We start from the raw sequence: 15,094 nt of genomic DNA on the forward strand, positions 1-15,094 counted from the left end.
GTGGCATGAGAAGCGTGGGAGGCGGGCAGATTAGAAAGGGTAGAGTGGTGGGATGAAGAAGTAAGATTATTAGTGAAAGAGAAGAGAGAGGCATTTGGATGATTTTTGCAGGGAAATAATGCAAATGACTGGGAGATGTATAAAAGAAAGTGAGAGGAGGTCAAGAGAAAGGTGCAAGAGGTGAAAAAGAGGGCAAATTAGAGTTGGGGTGAGAGAGTAACATTAAATTTGTTGTGGATGAGAGAGCTTGGGAAGTGAGTCAGTTGTTGTTCGCTCATGATACAGCGCTGGTGGCTAATTTGTGTGAGAAACTGCAGAAGCTAGTGACTGAGTTTGGTAAAGTGTGTAAAAGAAGAAAGCTGAGAGTAAATGTGAATAAGAGCAAGGTTATTAGGTACAGTAGGGAGGTAAGTTTGAATGGAGAAAAGCTTGAGGAAGTGAAGTGTTTTAGATATCTGGGAGTGGATTTGGCAGTGGATGGAACCATGGAAGCGGAAGTGAATCACAGGGTGGGGGAGGGGGCGAAAGTTCTGGGAGCATTGAAGAATGCGTGGAAGTCAAGAACATTATCTCAGAAAGCAAAAATGGGTATGTTTGAAGGAATAGTAGTTCCAACAATGGTGTGTGGTTGTGAGGCATGGGCTATGGATAGAGTTGTGCGCAGGAGGGTGGATGTGCTGGAAATGAGATGTTTGAGGACAATATGTGGTATGAGGTGGTTTGATCGAGTAAGTAATAATAGGGTAAGAGAGATGTGTGGTAATAAAAAGAGTGTGGTTGAGAGAGCAGAAGAGGGTGTTTTGAAATGGTTTGGGCACATGGAGAGAATGAGTGAGGAAAGGTTGACCAAGAGGATATATGTGTCAGAGGTGGAGGAAATGAGGTGAAGTGGGAGACCAAATTGGAGGTGGAAAGATGGAGTGAAAAACATTTTGAGTGATTGGGGCCTAAACATGCAGGAGGGTGAAAGGCGTGCAAGGAATAGAGTGAATTGGAACGATGTGGTATACTGAGGTCAACGTGCTGTCAATGGATTGAACCAGGGCATGTGAAGCGTCTGGGGTAAACCATGGAAAGTTATGTGGGGCCTGGATGTGGAAAGGGAGCTGTAGTTTCGGTGCATTATTACATGACAGCTAGAGACTGAGTGTGCACGAATGTGGCCTTTGTTGTCTTTTCCTAGCGCTACCTCACACACGAGGGGGGAGGGGGTTGTTATTCCATGTGTGGCGAGGTGGCGATGGGAATGAATAAAGGCAGACAGTATGAATTATGTACATGTGTATATATGTATATGTCTGTGTGTGTATATATATGTGTACATTGAGATGTATAGGTATGTACAGTATATTTGCGTATGTGGACGTGTATGTATATACATGTGTATGTGGGTGGGTTGGGCCATTCTTTCGTCTGTTTCCTTGCGCTACCTCGCTAACGCAGGAGACAGCGACAAAGCAAAGCAAATAGTAGCATCAAAACAGGAGAGACAGTAATGTGCTCAGGGACAGTCAGAAAATAATTTTTGAGTTCCAGTCAGCTTTACTAAGGTGCCAATATTTATGTTTAGATGCGGCTGCTGGATGGGAGGTGTCAGAAAAACCAATTTGCAAAGGATTAGAGGTGAAAAACTCATCAAGAATAGGAAAGTGGTCACAGCTGTCTCGTATATGACTGCACTGTGATAATTTGCTCTACATCATTGAGAGTAGAATGTGAAGACTTCAATCCACCCATCATCTATATGGAAGGAGTTCAACCATTCCCAAAGGATGAATGTTAAATTCTCCTGGGTAGAGGATCTTGGTTTGTGGGAGAGAGGATGTCATGATCTTATGGCAAGAGTTTAATCAATAGAAGAAAGTTATAAAACATGTAGAATTTGACAACAGTAGTTGAAACAAAGGAAAACAAAGTTTGGAGACTCAAATTCCTTAAGGAGTGCCACAGATGTGCTGATTTTGGAAAAACCACAGACACCACCTTTGAAACACAACTGAGAGAATAATATAGACTGATATAAGGAAGGGGCAAGAGAGAATATAATGTGACAACTGGGTCACAGACAGATATAAAATACAAGGTACTAGACAAATGGTGTTCAACAGGAGAGGTCATTAGAATACCCACAAATGTTGGTATTATGAACAGAAAAAGAGGTAGGTCTATTACCCAAGGAAAAGTCAAGAGAGGGACTGGTACTACTATTGTCTTAGCCCTCCCTCACACTGGCAGGAGGGTCTGGCAATAACCCGAAGATTCTTAGTTCATACTGTCAGGGAATACAAGCCATTAGTTCATCATACACTACCATGATTACATTTAAAAAGATTATGAAGATAAGAACTCTATGTGAAGAAAATGAGTGATTTCTGAATAAGTGTATAGTGCATATTGGGAGAAGATGGTAGGACTAGCCCAGCAGTCATTTTAATGAATACATAAAGTAAGACTAGCAATCCTACCATGAAGGGTGCATGACAGTTCCAGGCACCACTTTAACACTTATGAGTCACAACAGTAGTACCACCCTGAGCAGCTGCTGTCAACTGCCTGTCATATTTACACTATATCTGTTCCAGGTGATAATCTTAAGTAACTGACCATGGGTCCTAAAGATCCCACAATTATGCTTGGAAACGAGAAAATGTATTTGCAAGAGAGATTTCAAGATGTTCTGGCAGGGCTGAGTCCACCATTCAGAAACATTTTTTAGAGTTCCTTCCACTGTTACTTTTCCACAATTCATCTTGTGCTAGGCTTTCAATATCTCTTCTTATCATAACTTTTGCAACTGTTTCACTCCACATACCACCTTGTCCCAAACACACCATGTCTGCCTCACTATCATCTAACACAATAAGCAATCCTTCAAAATACTCACTTCATCTCTTCCTCATATCTTTGCTTGTTACCAGAGTATGGTCAAGTTGAGAGCAAAAAATTCAGGAACAAGACTAACATATACAGCCATTGCATTCAAAGGTGGAGATCAATCAGTGGGAATGTGGACACATTAATATCAAAAATAAATGTACGCAAGGATGGAAAATATAATGAATGTTATGATCTAAAGACATTGTTTCTATAAATAAGATGTATTCACAATACAAGTAAAGAACAAAATGCCGTGGTCCATTCTCCCTCAAAATAACTGTAAGAAATAAAAAGGCAAGCAGCAACTCTAGTGGAAAGATAGTGGAGGATTGTACTCTTCAAGCTGCAATGGATATATAAATGCTAATACGAAGAAACCCATACTTAACAGATGAATTTCTCTATTAGTCATATTCATTCTAATATACACAGACTAAGATGCCATTGTTTACTTTGCCTAAGCAATCACACTAAAGAGCAAGGGAAAGTGATGATATACAGACACGCCCAAGTAAATTTCAAACCTGTGTGATTTGTTTGAATATTTAGCAATCAAGTAGTAGTAATAGTAGAAGAAGAAAAAAGTAAAACTTTTGCCATTTGTGTAACAGCTTATTTTCAAAGCCTGCAATATGCTTTTGACGGACTACTGTCTCAAATACTGTGACTGAGGCACCATTAGCAAAGAACATGTGTCAATAATCTTTTTTTCAGAGCACGCAATCAATATAGTTAGCCTTTAACCCTTTCGGGATGCTTCATGCAAGAGCTGCAGGTGTCTGATATGGATGAATCTCTCGACAGCTGTCGGCCTATTTTCCCTCACGTTTGAAGTATTCCATGCTTTCTCAACTGACGAACTGTATGTACAGACAACAATGTCACCTCCAACTCTTAGAAAAATATCATACAAATAAGTTACTCAGAAATAACTGTTGTGGGAAGACACCACACACTACCCCCATCCATGCCCTCATCTTACAATGCATCATAAACAATGTTATTTATGGTTTGACTATAACAGGCAATAATCACATTTACACATCAGGAGACCATGAAGAGTGATTTTTAATAAATATAAGATGAAGACTGAATCAACAAGCCCAGGACGGATCGTGTACTGATGCTGCAGGAAACACTTAAATCAAACTGCACTATATGAGATTATCATTATCATAGATAATCCTAAGACTAATTTCATGGGGCTCCTACAGCTTCAAAGCTGTGCTACAATCAGAAGCTGGGAAATGATGGACTCCTTTAGATTAAGAAGTGCCTTGATAAGACTGTATTCCCGTTTGTCAAATGACGATAAGACAACCTCACAGACTGTGAACTTTCACTCTTGGTGTAACCAAAAGCAGGTGGAGTCTGGTATGAGTGAAAGGCCTTAGTAGCACACCAAGGACTAAATCTATGGGAAGGTTAAAGTGGTTTGGGCATCTTAAATGGCTTACAATATATGTTTTTTAACATTTCAAATACTATGAAAATCTGCCATCCCGAAAGGGTTAAACTAATCAAGTGTATCATTTTTGGAGACATATTCTTTATAATTTTAGGATTTTCTGGAAGAATCTATGTATAACGTAAGGTAACTTACCTGGCCCAGACTTTCACTTGGGATCCTACCCTCGCTGGAAGTCTCTTTCCCATCTGTGATTCCAGAGGGCTTAGGAAGGATCGACCTGAAGCCTGGGATCCTGGTGAGCGGGGGCAAATTGGGAGGTATGTTGGAGTTATTGTTGGAGGTGGTGGTGTTGGTGTTGGGGGTGATCGTAGTTGAGGAACTCACCCCACTGTTGGTTTTAGTGGACCCTAGAACAATCTTGAAGGAGTTGTCTACATTCTCTGAAGGGATGGAAACCATTGGTGTGGAGCTGTTTAGAGGTGATTTTGATGATTCAGCTGTTTGCGGGATGTGCCAGGATGGAGTAGGACTGCTGCTCTCCTTCTTCAGTTGTGGCTGTTGGGTACTATGTGGTGATGGCTGACGGGAATCAGGCTTTGGTCCTAAAGACGGTTGTGACAAAGTATTACGTAATATACCCTGTAAGGTAAGATGCTGCTGCTGCTGCTGCTGCTGTTGTTTCTGTTGCTGATGTTGCTGCTGCTGTTGGTGTTGTGAATGCCCTTGCTGTTGGAGGGTTTGAGGTGTCTTTTGTTGGGGTACAGGAGTAATACTGATTCCTGATGGAGGATTGAGTTGTGCAGCCATGCTCACCATACCCAAATGGTTGGTGTTTGCTGCTGAAACTGCTGCCATCTGAGAAATGCTTGCCATTGCTGCTGCAGCAGCAGGATTCATTCCTTGTCTAAAAGGCAATGGGGTTCTAGATGATCCTTGTTGATCATGATGCCTTGTAGTCCCTTGGTGTTGTTGGTGCTGTTGGAGGCGGGCTGCTAAATGAGGATTAAAAGCATTTAACTTATACGTCCCGCCAGATCCTAAAAGCCCTCGGAGGTGACTGAAAAAGAAGAAGTAATGAATTATGATAATGAGTCATGTGATGGTAGTATAAGAAAACTTGGCAAACTAATCCATGTGGCAATGTCATCCACTACATATAAGAAAAGGGCTCATTGAATTTTATCCCACTTCTATTTAGGATAATTGACTTACAAATTATTCATCCTACTTTAGGAAGTCCAGGAGAAAGACTGCAATAAGCAAATAAATGAAACTGAGCCTGGTTTACTAACAACCAAAAATACAAACCTATTCTCTCCAATGGGATGAGTTGTAGATGAGACAGAAGAGGACACATCTGATGACCTGCCTTGGGTCAACTGGGGCATTCTGGCAAAGCTGGTGTGACCGGGACCTGGGTGTGGCTGGCCAGAGGGTTTAGGTTGTATTCTCACCAGGCCTGGGGGGTTAGCAGGGCCAGGAGGGGCAGGACCAAAAGTGTGGAACTTATGATGCATGTTACTGCCACTCTGTTAAAAAATTTGCAGAGTATAAAAAAAAAGGATTAAACACATGATATGGTTACGTATGGAATCATATGAGGCTATTGGTTTTCTGTTCTTGATACTAACTCACTCACATGGGATGAGCAACTGGGTATAATCATCACAATGTCTCTAAGCCAGTAATGTCATCATGTGCAAAATTACTGAACTCTATTTTTTTTCATACTTAAATGCCTTTCCCACCTTCTTAACATAGCATCAAAACAAACAAATTAATTCATTTGCACAGATCTAGTCTCTTGTTGTCATTTAAAGAGTACTAAATGCAAAGACTACCATCCACAGCCAAGTCCCATGCGATACCTTTTGGTTAGGTTAGGTTATTTCTCACACATATTCTTTTAAGCAAACACCTGATCCACACATCCTCTATCACTTCTGAAACCACACTCCTCCTCCCCAATCTGATGCTTTGTAGATGCCTTCATCCTCTCAATCAATACCCTCCCATACAACTTACCAGGTATACTCAGAAAACATAACTCTGTGGTTTGAAAACTCACCCTTATCCCTCATCCCTTTATAGAGTGGCACTATATATGCATTCTGCCAATCCTAAAGTACCTCTCCATGATCCATAAATACAATGTATATCCTTACCAATCAACCAACCACACAGTCATCCCCTTTCTCAATAAATTCAACAGCAATACCATTGACTTCAGTCACCTAGGTGCATTTCATCTTCTGCAAAGCTTGTAGCAACTCTGCTCACTTAACCTAACCACTCTCCATGACTCTCTCAATTCACACACCACCCCAACCAAAACACTACATCTGCCACTCTATCATTAAATACTTTTAACAATCCTTCAAGGTACTCACTCCATCTCCTCCTCATTTCATTACTACCTGTTATCACTTTCCCTGTTGCCCCCTCTACCGATGTTCCCTTTTGTGCTCTTGTCTTTCCCACATTATTTACTTCCATGCAAAACATCTCTTTATTCTCCCTAAAATCTAATGATACTCTTTCTCACCCCACCTCTCATTTTCCCTCTTTTTCAAACCCAGACACATTCCTTTAGACCTCTTGCCACTTTCTCTCATACATCTCACAATCATTTGCACTCTTTCACTATCAGTACTGTCCAAACCCCTCCCTTTTCTCTTTCACTACCAACTTTACTTCATCCTATCACTCACTACCCTTTCTAATCTGCCCACCTCCCACCTTTTGCATGCCACATGCATCTCCTGCACGTGCCCTCACTGCTTCCCTTAATATCTTCCATTCCTCACCCACTCCTCTCACCTTTGCTCTCACCTTTTCTCATTCTACATTCAATCTCTGCAAGTATTTCTTCACACAAGCCTCCTTTCCAAGCTCACTTACTCTCACTGCTATGTTGGGGACGAGGGTGAAGATTTGTAAAAGTTTTCAAAAAAGAGAAAACTGCTTCTCCCCAACATAGATTTCTCTTTTACAAAAACTTCTACAAATCTTCACCCTCACCTCCAAAAGACAGTGATCAGACATCCAACCAGCTGCACCTTTCAGCATATTCACATCCAAAAGCCTCTCTTTTACAAGACTATCAATTAATACCTAATCTAATAATGCCCACAGACCATCTCTCCTATTCACACACATATACTTGTGTATGACTCTCTTTTTATACCAGGTATTCCCAATAGAGTCTTTTGTAGCACACAACTCCATAAGCTCTTCACCATTTCCCTATCATAACACTGAATACCCTATGCACCCCAATTATACCCTCCAACTGCCACAATACTTACCTTCACATTTAAGTCACACATCACTAATACCCAGTCTCGTGCACCAAAACTGCTGACACACTCACTCAGCCGCCCCTAAACTAGTTGCCTCTTGATACCTTTCTTCTCATGGCCAGGTGCACAAGCACCAAAAATCACCCATCTCTCGCCATCCACTTTCAGCTTTACACACATTCTATCACACACTCCCACAATGCTTGCTTCAGGAGTAGTGCTACTCCTTCCTTGCTCTTGCCCTCTCATAAACCCCTGACTTTACTCATAAGACATTTCCAAACCATTCTTCTTCCCTTACACTTGAGTTTTGTTTTGCTCAGGGCCAGAACACCCAGGATTCTCTCATCAAACATGCTACCTATCATTCCTTCCTTCTCATCTTGGATACATTCACACACATTTGGACACCCAAATCTGAGCCTTAGAAGAGGTTGAGCACAAGAAGGGGAAGGATTCTGGCAATAGTCTCCATAGCTAGTGAGCTCTGGTGCCATTTCTTAATCTTCAGTGTCTCACCCACTGGCAGAGGGCACCTCTAGCACAATGTTTGCAGAGGCTTCTCCCTAATGTTCAAACTGACTACCTCTACCTAATGTTCCTACCTCCTACTTCTACCAAATGCTCCTGCTTCAGTTACAACCAAATAGCAAGAGGGAATCTTCAAGAATTTTCATCAATGATGGTTGGGTATTTGGAATTTTCAGCAATGATGGTTGAGTATTTGAAATGTGAGGAAGTGAAAGTTAGTAGCAATAAACATTTCCACTGGGAAATTCTACATGTCACTTTAATATCAATAAAGTTAAGAACAATCATTATAGTAAAATGACATATACAGGAAAGCAATATACAGAGAAAGAATTAAGAGTTACCTGCAGATGCTGCTGTTGTTGCTGGATATGTGAATGCATAGGTGTGAGTGCAGGAGGCTGAGGTGGCTGTGGGGGCTGTGGGGAAGCTGACTGGTCCACGGGTGAAGGTTGTGAAGAACGTGCTTTACTTTGCACCCCTGCATCAGGGGGTGGATAGATTTTGTTATCTACCAGAAGGTAACCAACATCTTTCAATGCTGTGAATAAAAAAGTTTAAGGTGAATAAAGAAAACTGACAAAAACAAAAATGTACACATAAAACATGAAAACAGCCTAGCTTGCACAAGGCTTTTAGAAAAATACTCTGAGCAGTACAATTACAATTATCAAGATTGCCTTTTAAGCTCACCTTTACTATTCATGTGTAGGTCTCCATAAACCTGACAACAAATAATATAGAACCAAATAAAAGATGCTATGTTGATTATTCCATTCAGAAGGCCACAAGGAAGAACTGAGAAGCATGATCTGGTTAACTATATTTCTCTTTACATCTTAAGTTTCCTTATATAACATGATAAAGGCACAAAAGCTCAAGATCTTAAGCAATGACATTTTCATCCAAACTGATCTCAGCTAACAGATGTAGGGTCTACAGACACCTCATCTCTTACACTGGTTTTAGTGGCTGTCATTTCCCCCCCTCTCTCCTCACCTCTAATTCCTCAACACCACTAAAAGTATCTTTCATCGTCAACCCTCAATCAGTTTTTTAAACTACTCTCTTCTTCTCTTAAAAACTTCCTTTGCAGTTAACATTCTCCAAGACTTGTCTAATAATGTGTTTTCACTCTTTACATTTCCTACTCTTCAAACTTATGATCCTCCTAAAAGAGTTTGTTATTCTTTTAATATTCATTTACTTTTCTCTCAAAATCCTTAATTACTTTCCTTTTATTCACACTTACCGTTCTTTTAACTTTTCTATTCAGAACTCTCTATTCTATACACTATATCCTCCATCCAACACTATTTTCACTATGATTATGCTACTCATTCCAAACCCTTTAATCCACCTCAACAACTTTCTTACATGTTATAGCACTCTATCCAAAATCTGTACATGAAGTACAGCACACTTCTGCTAAATCACTGAATACCGGCATTATCAAAATTCTTTACATCACCTCAACCTCATCTTGAATTGTTTCAAAGCCTGTCTGCTTCCATTTCACTTCTTTACAATGCTTTTCAATCATTTCTAGTTCTTTAACACCTCCAATGAAATGCTATACCGCATATCAAGACCCCTCAAAACCCTGTAAAAGTATTGCATTTGATGAAAACCAACATAGACAGTATATCACATTAACACAAGGGTAAGCCAGGCCACCAGAGTCACTGACTTTCAACTTATTCACAAACTCCCCAATAATAATATTTCATAAAGGAATTGTAAAATGTATCTCTATTTTCCTTTGATGATTATACTTCAAGATACAAGGTTTTGCTGATTTGTTCATGTTTATTCATCACTTCCCTCATTGAGGCATCTCCTTGAACATATGAAGAATGATCTCATTTGTTCACAGCTAAGGCTGAGCCTTAACTAAAATGTGAAGGGCATTTACATAGGGGTGGGGGTGGAGTTGGAGGGGAAAATATGAAGAATTTTAGCAGAAATGGATACCCTGCCTTTTTTTTTCAAAAGGGGCCAGGTCATAGGGTATGGTGAAGGGAAAGAAACTGATATCAAGATGGTCCTGTATCTACTCCACACTGACAAGCATAAAATATCACTGCACTTCTTGGCCTGTGTTCCTACCCAGTGGAAGCAGCCAGCTTCTTCAGTAATGCAAGGCAAGCTTCCACCCACACAAAAAGGGGGCCTTAGGGTGGGACAGTAAAGAAAGAAACCATAAGGTAAAATTGAAACATGTTTTGCTTTAGAGACATTTTATCATTATCAGAGTACACTGTCAATTATACATCAATTAACCAAGCAAATGATAATAAAGATCTGCTTACCTTTTCCCAATCCCCGAGACTCACTGGATATTCTTAGAGAAATGTCATCTCCTGAATTAAGCTTGGCCTTGAAGCGATCAAATAAACTTCTATCCGGGGAATCTTTGTCTACTTTCAGTACTTGCTCCATTAGCAACCTGCAACAAAAGAAAAATATACTTTTCTATCTGTATCCCATATCTATATATTTCATATTTATTTATGTATTATACATACTCGCTGTTTCCCACGTCAGCAAGGTAGCGCCAGGAAACGGAAAAAGAATGGCCCATCCACTCATATACACATATATATGTACATAAATGCCCACATACGTACATATACATATCAACATATACAAACATATACATACACAGGAATACTCAACAAACTTATTTTTTTTTCTTTGTCGCTGTCTCCCGCGTTTGCGAGGTAGCGCAAGGAAACAGACGAAAGAAATGGCCCAACCCACCCCCATACACATGTATATACATATGTCCACACACGCAAATATACATACCTACACAGCTTTCCATGGTTTACCCCAGACGCTTCACATGCCCTGATTCAATCCACTGACAGCACTTCAACCTCAGTATACCACATCGATCCAATTCACTCTATTCCTTGCCCTCATTTCACCCTCCTGCATGTTCAGGCCCCAATCACACAAAATCTTTTTCACTCCATCTTTCCACCTCCAATTTGGTCTCCCACTTCTCCTCGTTCCCTCCACCTCCGACACATATATCCTCTTGGTCAATCTTTCCTCACTCATTCTCTCCATGTGCCCAAACCATTTCAAAACACCCTCTTCTGCTCTCTCAACAACGCTCTTTTTATTTCCACACATCTCTCTTACCCTTACGTTACTTACTCGATCAAACCACCTCACACCACACATTGTCCTCAAACATCTCATTTCCAGCACATCCATCCTCCTGCGCACAACTCTATCCATAGCCCATGCCTCGCAACCATACAACATTGTTGGAACCACTATTCCTTCAAACGTACCCATTTTTGCTTTCCGAGATAATGTTCTTGACTTCCACACATTCTTCAAGGCTCCCAGGATTTTCGCCCCCTCCCCCACCCTATGATCCACTTCCGCTTCCATGGTTCCATCTGCTGCCAGATCCACTCCCAGATATCTAAAACACTTTACTTCCTCCAGTTTTTCTCCATTCAAACTTACCTCCCAATTGACTTGACCCTCAACCCTACTGTACCTAATAACCTTGCTCTTATTCACATTTACTCTTAACTTTCTTCTTTCACACACTTTACCAAACTCAGTCACCAGCTTCTGCAGTTTCTCACATGAATCAGCCACCAGCGCTGCATCATCAGCGAACAACAACTGACTCACTTCCCAAGCTCTCTCATCCACAACAGACTGCATACTTGCCCCTCTTTCCAAAACTCTTGCATTTACCTCCCTAACAACCCCATCCATAAACAAATTAAACATCCATGGAGACATCACACACCCCTGCCGCAAACCTACATTCACTGAGAACCAATCACTTTCCTCTCTTCCTACACATACACATGCCTTACATCCTCGATAAAAACTTTTCACTGCTTCTAACAACTTGCCTCCCACACCATATGTTCTTAATACCTTCCACAGAGCATCTCTATCAACTCTATCATAAGCCTTCTCCAGATCCATAAATGCTACATACAAATCCATTTGCTTTTCTATGTATTTCTCACATACATTCTTCAAAGCAAACACCTGATCCACACATCCTCTACCACTTCTGAAACCACACTGCTCTTCCCCAATCTGATGCTCTGTACATGCCTTCACCCTCTCAATCAATACCCTCCCATATAATTTACCAGGAATACTCAACAAACTTATACCTTTGTAATTTGAGCACTCACTTTTATCCCCTTTGCCTTTGTGCAATGGCACTATGCAAGCATTCCGCCAATCCTCAGGCACCTCACCATGAATCACACATTCATTAAATAACCTTACCAACCAGTCAACAATACAGTCACCCCCTTTTTTAATAAATTCCACTACAATACCATCCAAACTCGCTGCCTTGCCAGCTTTCATCTTCCGCAAAGCTTTTACTACCTCTTCTCTGTTTACCAAATTATTATCCCTAACCCTCTCACTTTGCACACCACCTTAACCAAAACACCCTATATCTGCCACTCTATCATCAAACACCTCCCCATTAGCCCCCTTCACTGAAGTTCCCATTTGTTCCTTTGTCTTATGCACTTTATTTACCTCCTTTCAAAACATCTTTTCATTCTCCCTAAAATCTAATGATACTCTCTCACCCCAACTCTCATTTGCCCTCTTTTTCACCTCTTGCACATTTCCCTTGACCTCCTGCCTCTTTCTTTTATACATCTCCCACTCATTTGCATTATTTCCCTGCAAAAATCGTCCAAATGCCTCTCTCTTCACTTTCACTAATAATCTTACCTCTTCATCCCACCACTCACTACCCTTTCTAATCTGCCCACCTCCCACGCTTCTCATGCCACAAGCATCTTCTGTGCAAGCCATCACTGCTTCAATAAATACATCCCATTACTCCCCTTACATCCTTTGTTCTCACCTTTTTCCATTCTGTACTCATTCTCTCCTGGTACTTCCTCACACAAGTCTCCTTCCCAAGCTCACTTACTCTCACCACTCTCTTCACCCCAACATTCTCTCTTCTTTTCTGAAAACCTCTACAAATCTTCACCTTAGCCTCCATAAGATAATGATCAGACATCCCACCAGTTGCACCTCTCAGCACATTAACATTCAAAAGTCTCTCTTTTGCATGCCTATCAATTAACACATAATCCAATAATGCTCTCTGGCCATCTCTCCTACTTAAATACATTTCTTTTTCTTTCTTTCATACTATTCACCATTTCCCGCGTTAGCAAGGTAGCGTTAAGAACAGAGAACTGGGCCTCTGAGGGAATATCCTCACCTAGCCTCATTCTCTGTTCCTTCTTTTGGAAAATTTAAAAAAAACCAGGTATTCCCAATCACCAGTCCTTTTTCAGCACATAAATCTACAAGCTCTTCACCATTTCCATTTACAACACTGAACACCCCATGTACACCAATTATTCCCTCAACTGCCACATTACTCACCTTTGCATTCAAATCACCCATCATTATAACCCGGTTTCGTGCATCAAAACTACAAAACTACTAACACACTCACTCAGCTGCTCCCAAAACACTTGCCTCTCATGATCTTTCTTCTCATGCCCAGGTGCATATGCACCAATAATCACCCATCTCTCTCCATCCACTTTCAGTTTTACCCATATCAATCTAGAGTTTACTTTCTTACACTCTATCACATACTCCCACAACTCCTGTTTCAGGAGTAGTGCTACTCCTTCCCTTGCTCTTGTCCTCTCACTAACTCCTGACTTTACTCCCAAGACATTCCCAAACCACTCTTCCCCTTTACCCTTGAGCTTCGTTTAACTCAGAGCCAAGACATCCAGGTTCCTTTCCTCAAACATACTACCTATCTCTCCTTTTTTCTCATCTTAGTTACATCCACACACATTTAGACACCCCAATCTGAGCCTTCGAGGAGGATGAGCTTTCCCCGTATGACTCCTTCTTCTGTTTCCCCTTTTAGAAAGTGAAAATACATGGAGGGGAGGGTTTCCAGCCCCCCGCTCCTGTCCCCTTTAGTTGCCTTCTATGACACGAGAAATGTGTGGGAAGTATTCTTTCTCCCCTATCCCCAAGGATAGGTATAAATGTACGTTAATTTTTTCTTTTATTCCAGCTTTACATTTCAAGATTGGTTGATATTTCCTTCTCCTTTTCCCCTCCCCTTCTGACACACATATATCCTTTCTGTCAATCCCTCTTTACTCATTCTTTCCATGCGTCAAAACTTTTAACACACCCTCTTCAAGTCTCTTAACCACAGTCTTCATAATACCACATCTCTCTTTTACTCTTTTATCATTTACTCAATCATACCACGTTACACCAAATACTGTCCTCAAACATTTCATTTCCAATGCATCTACCCCTCTCTGTACATCCTTATCTATAGCCCATGCTTCTCATCCATGCAAAACTGCTAGGACTAATATACTTTCAAACATATGCATTTTCACCCTTCCAGATAACATGCCCCTTTCCATACATTCCTTAACGCTCCAAGAACCTTTCCTCCACCCACAGTATGACTCACTTCCACTTCCAAGGCTCCCTTCGCTACCATGTCCACTCCCAAGTATCTAAAATACTTCACTTCCTCCAAATTCTCTCAGTTCAAACTCACATCCTCAGGCAAGGCATCTAAATACTTATATTTGATCATTTCCAAAACACTAATTTGCACTGCTTAATAACACATTTTACGTGATACCCTACTTGAAGTGCCCAAGTATCAGAGAACATAATGGAAGTAAGGGATTTATGAAATCTTTGACTTTACAATGCTCAATATCACTTTTCAAAAACTACTGCCTTCAGTTCCTGTTATCAAAGGCAAAAATATCAAGAAACCCAAATTATTAAATAAAATCAATAAACATGCTAAAACCTATCCCAGTTGTAGCTCTCATTTATAATGTGAATTCCACTTTCATTACAATACTAATCTATCTATCTATCTTTGACACCTGTTCCCTCCAGGAACTCCCTCAAGTGAGTGGCCATGGCAAAA

General features: G+C 40.8%; 1 protein-coding gene across 1 annotated transcript in view; it reads right to left on the minus strand.

The window, feature by feature from the left end:
• Nucleotides 1–15,094, minus strand: part of LOC139765144 (transcription intermediary factor 1-alpha-like) — a 142,927-nt gene that overhangs the window by 79,950 nt on the left and 47,883 nt on the right. Inside the window, exons 6-9 of the mRNA XM_071692337.1 lie at nt 10,434–10,570; nt 8,466–8,662; nt 5,597–5,817; nt 4,481–5,345 (exon numbers count right to left, since the gene is read on the minus strand). Of these exons, the coding sequence (XP_071548438.1) occupies nt 4,481–5,345; nt 5,597–5,817; nt 8,466–8,662; nt 10,434–10,570 (1,420 nt within the window). The remainder of the gene's footprint in view (nt 1–4,480; nt 5,346–5,596; nt 5,818–8,465; nt 8,663–10,433; nt 10,571–15,094) is intronic.

The sequence above is a fragment of the Panulirus ornatus genome, chromosome 53 (genome assembly GCF_036320965.1).
Source record: "Panulirus ornatus isolate Po-2019 chromosome 53, ASM3632096v1, whole genome shotgun sequence".
Classification (NCBI taxonomy): domain Eukaryota; kingdom Metazoa; phylum Arthropoda; class Malacostraca; order Decapoda; family Palinuridae; genus Panulirus; species Panulirus ornatus.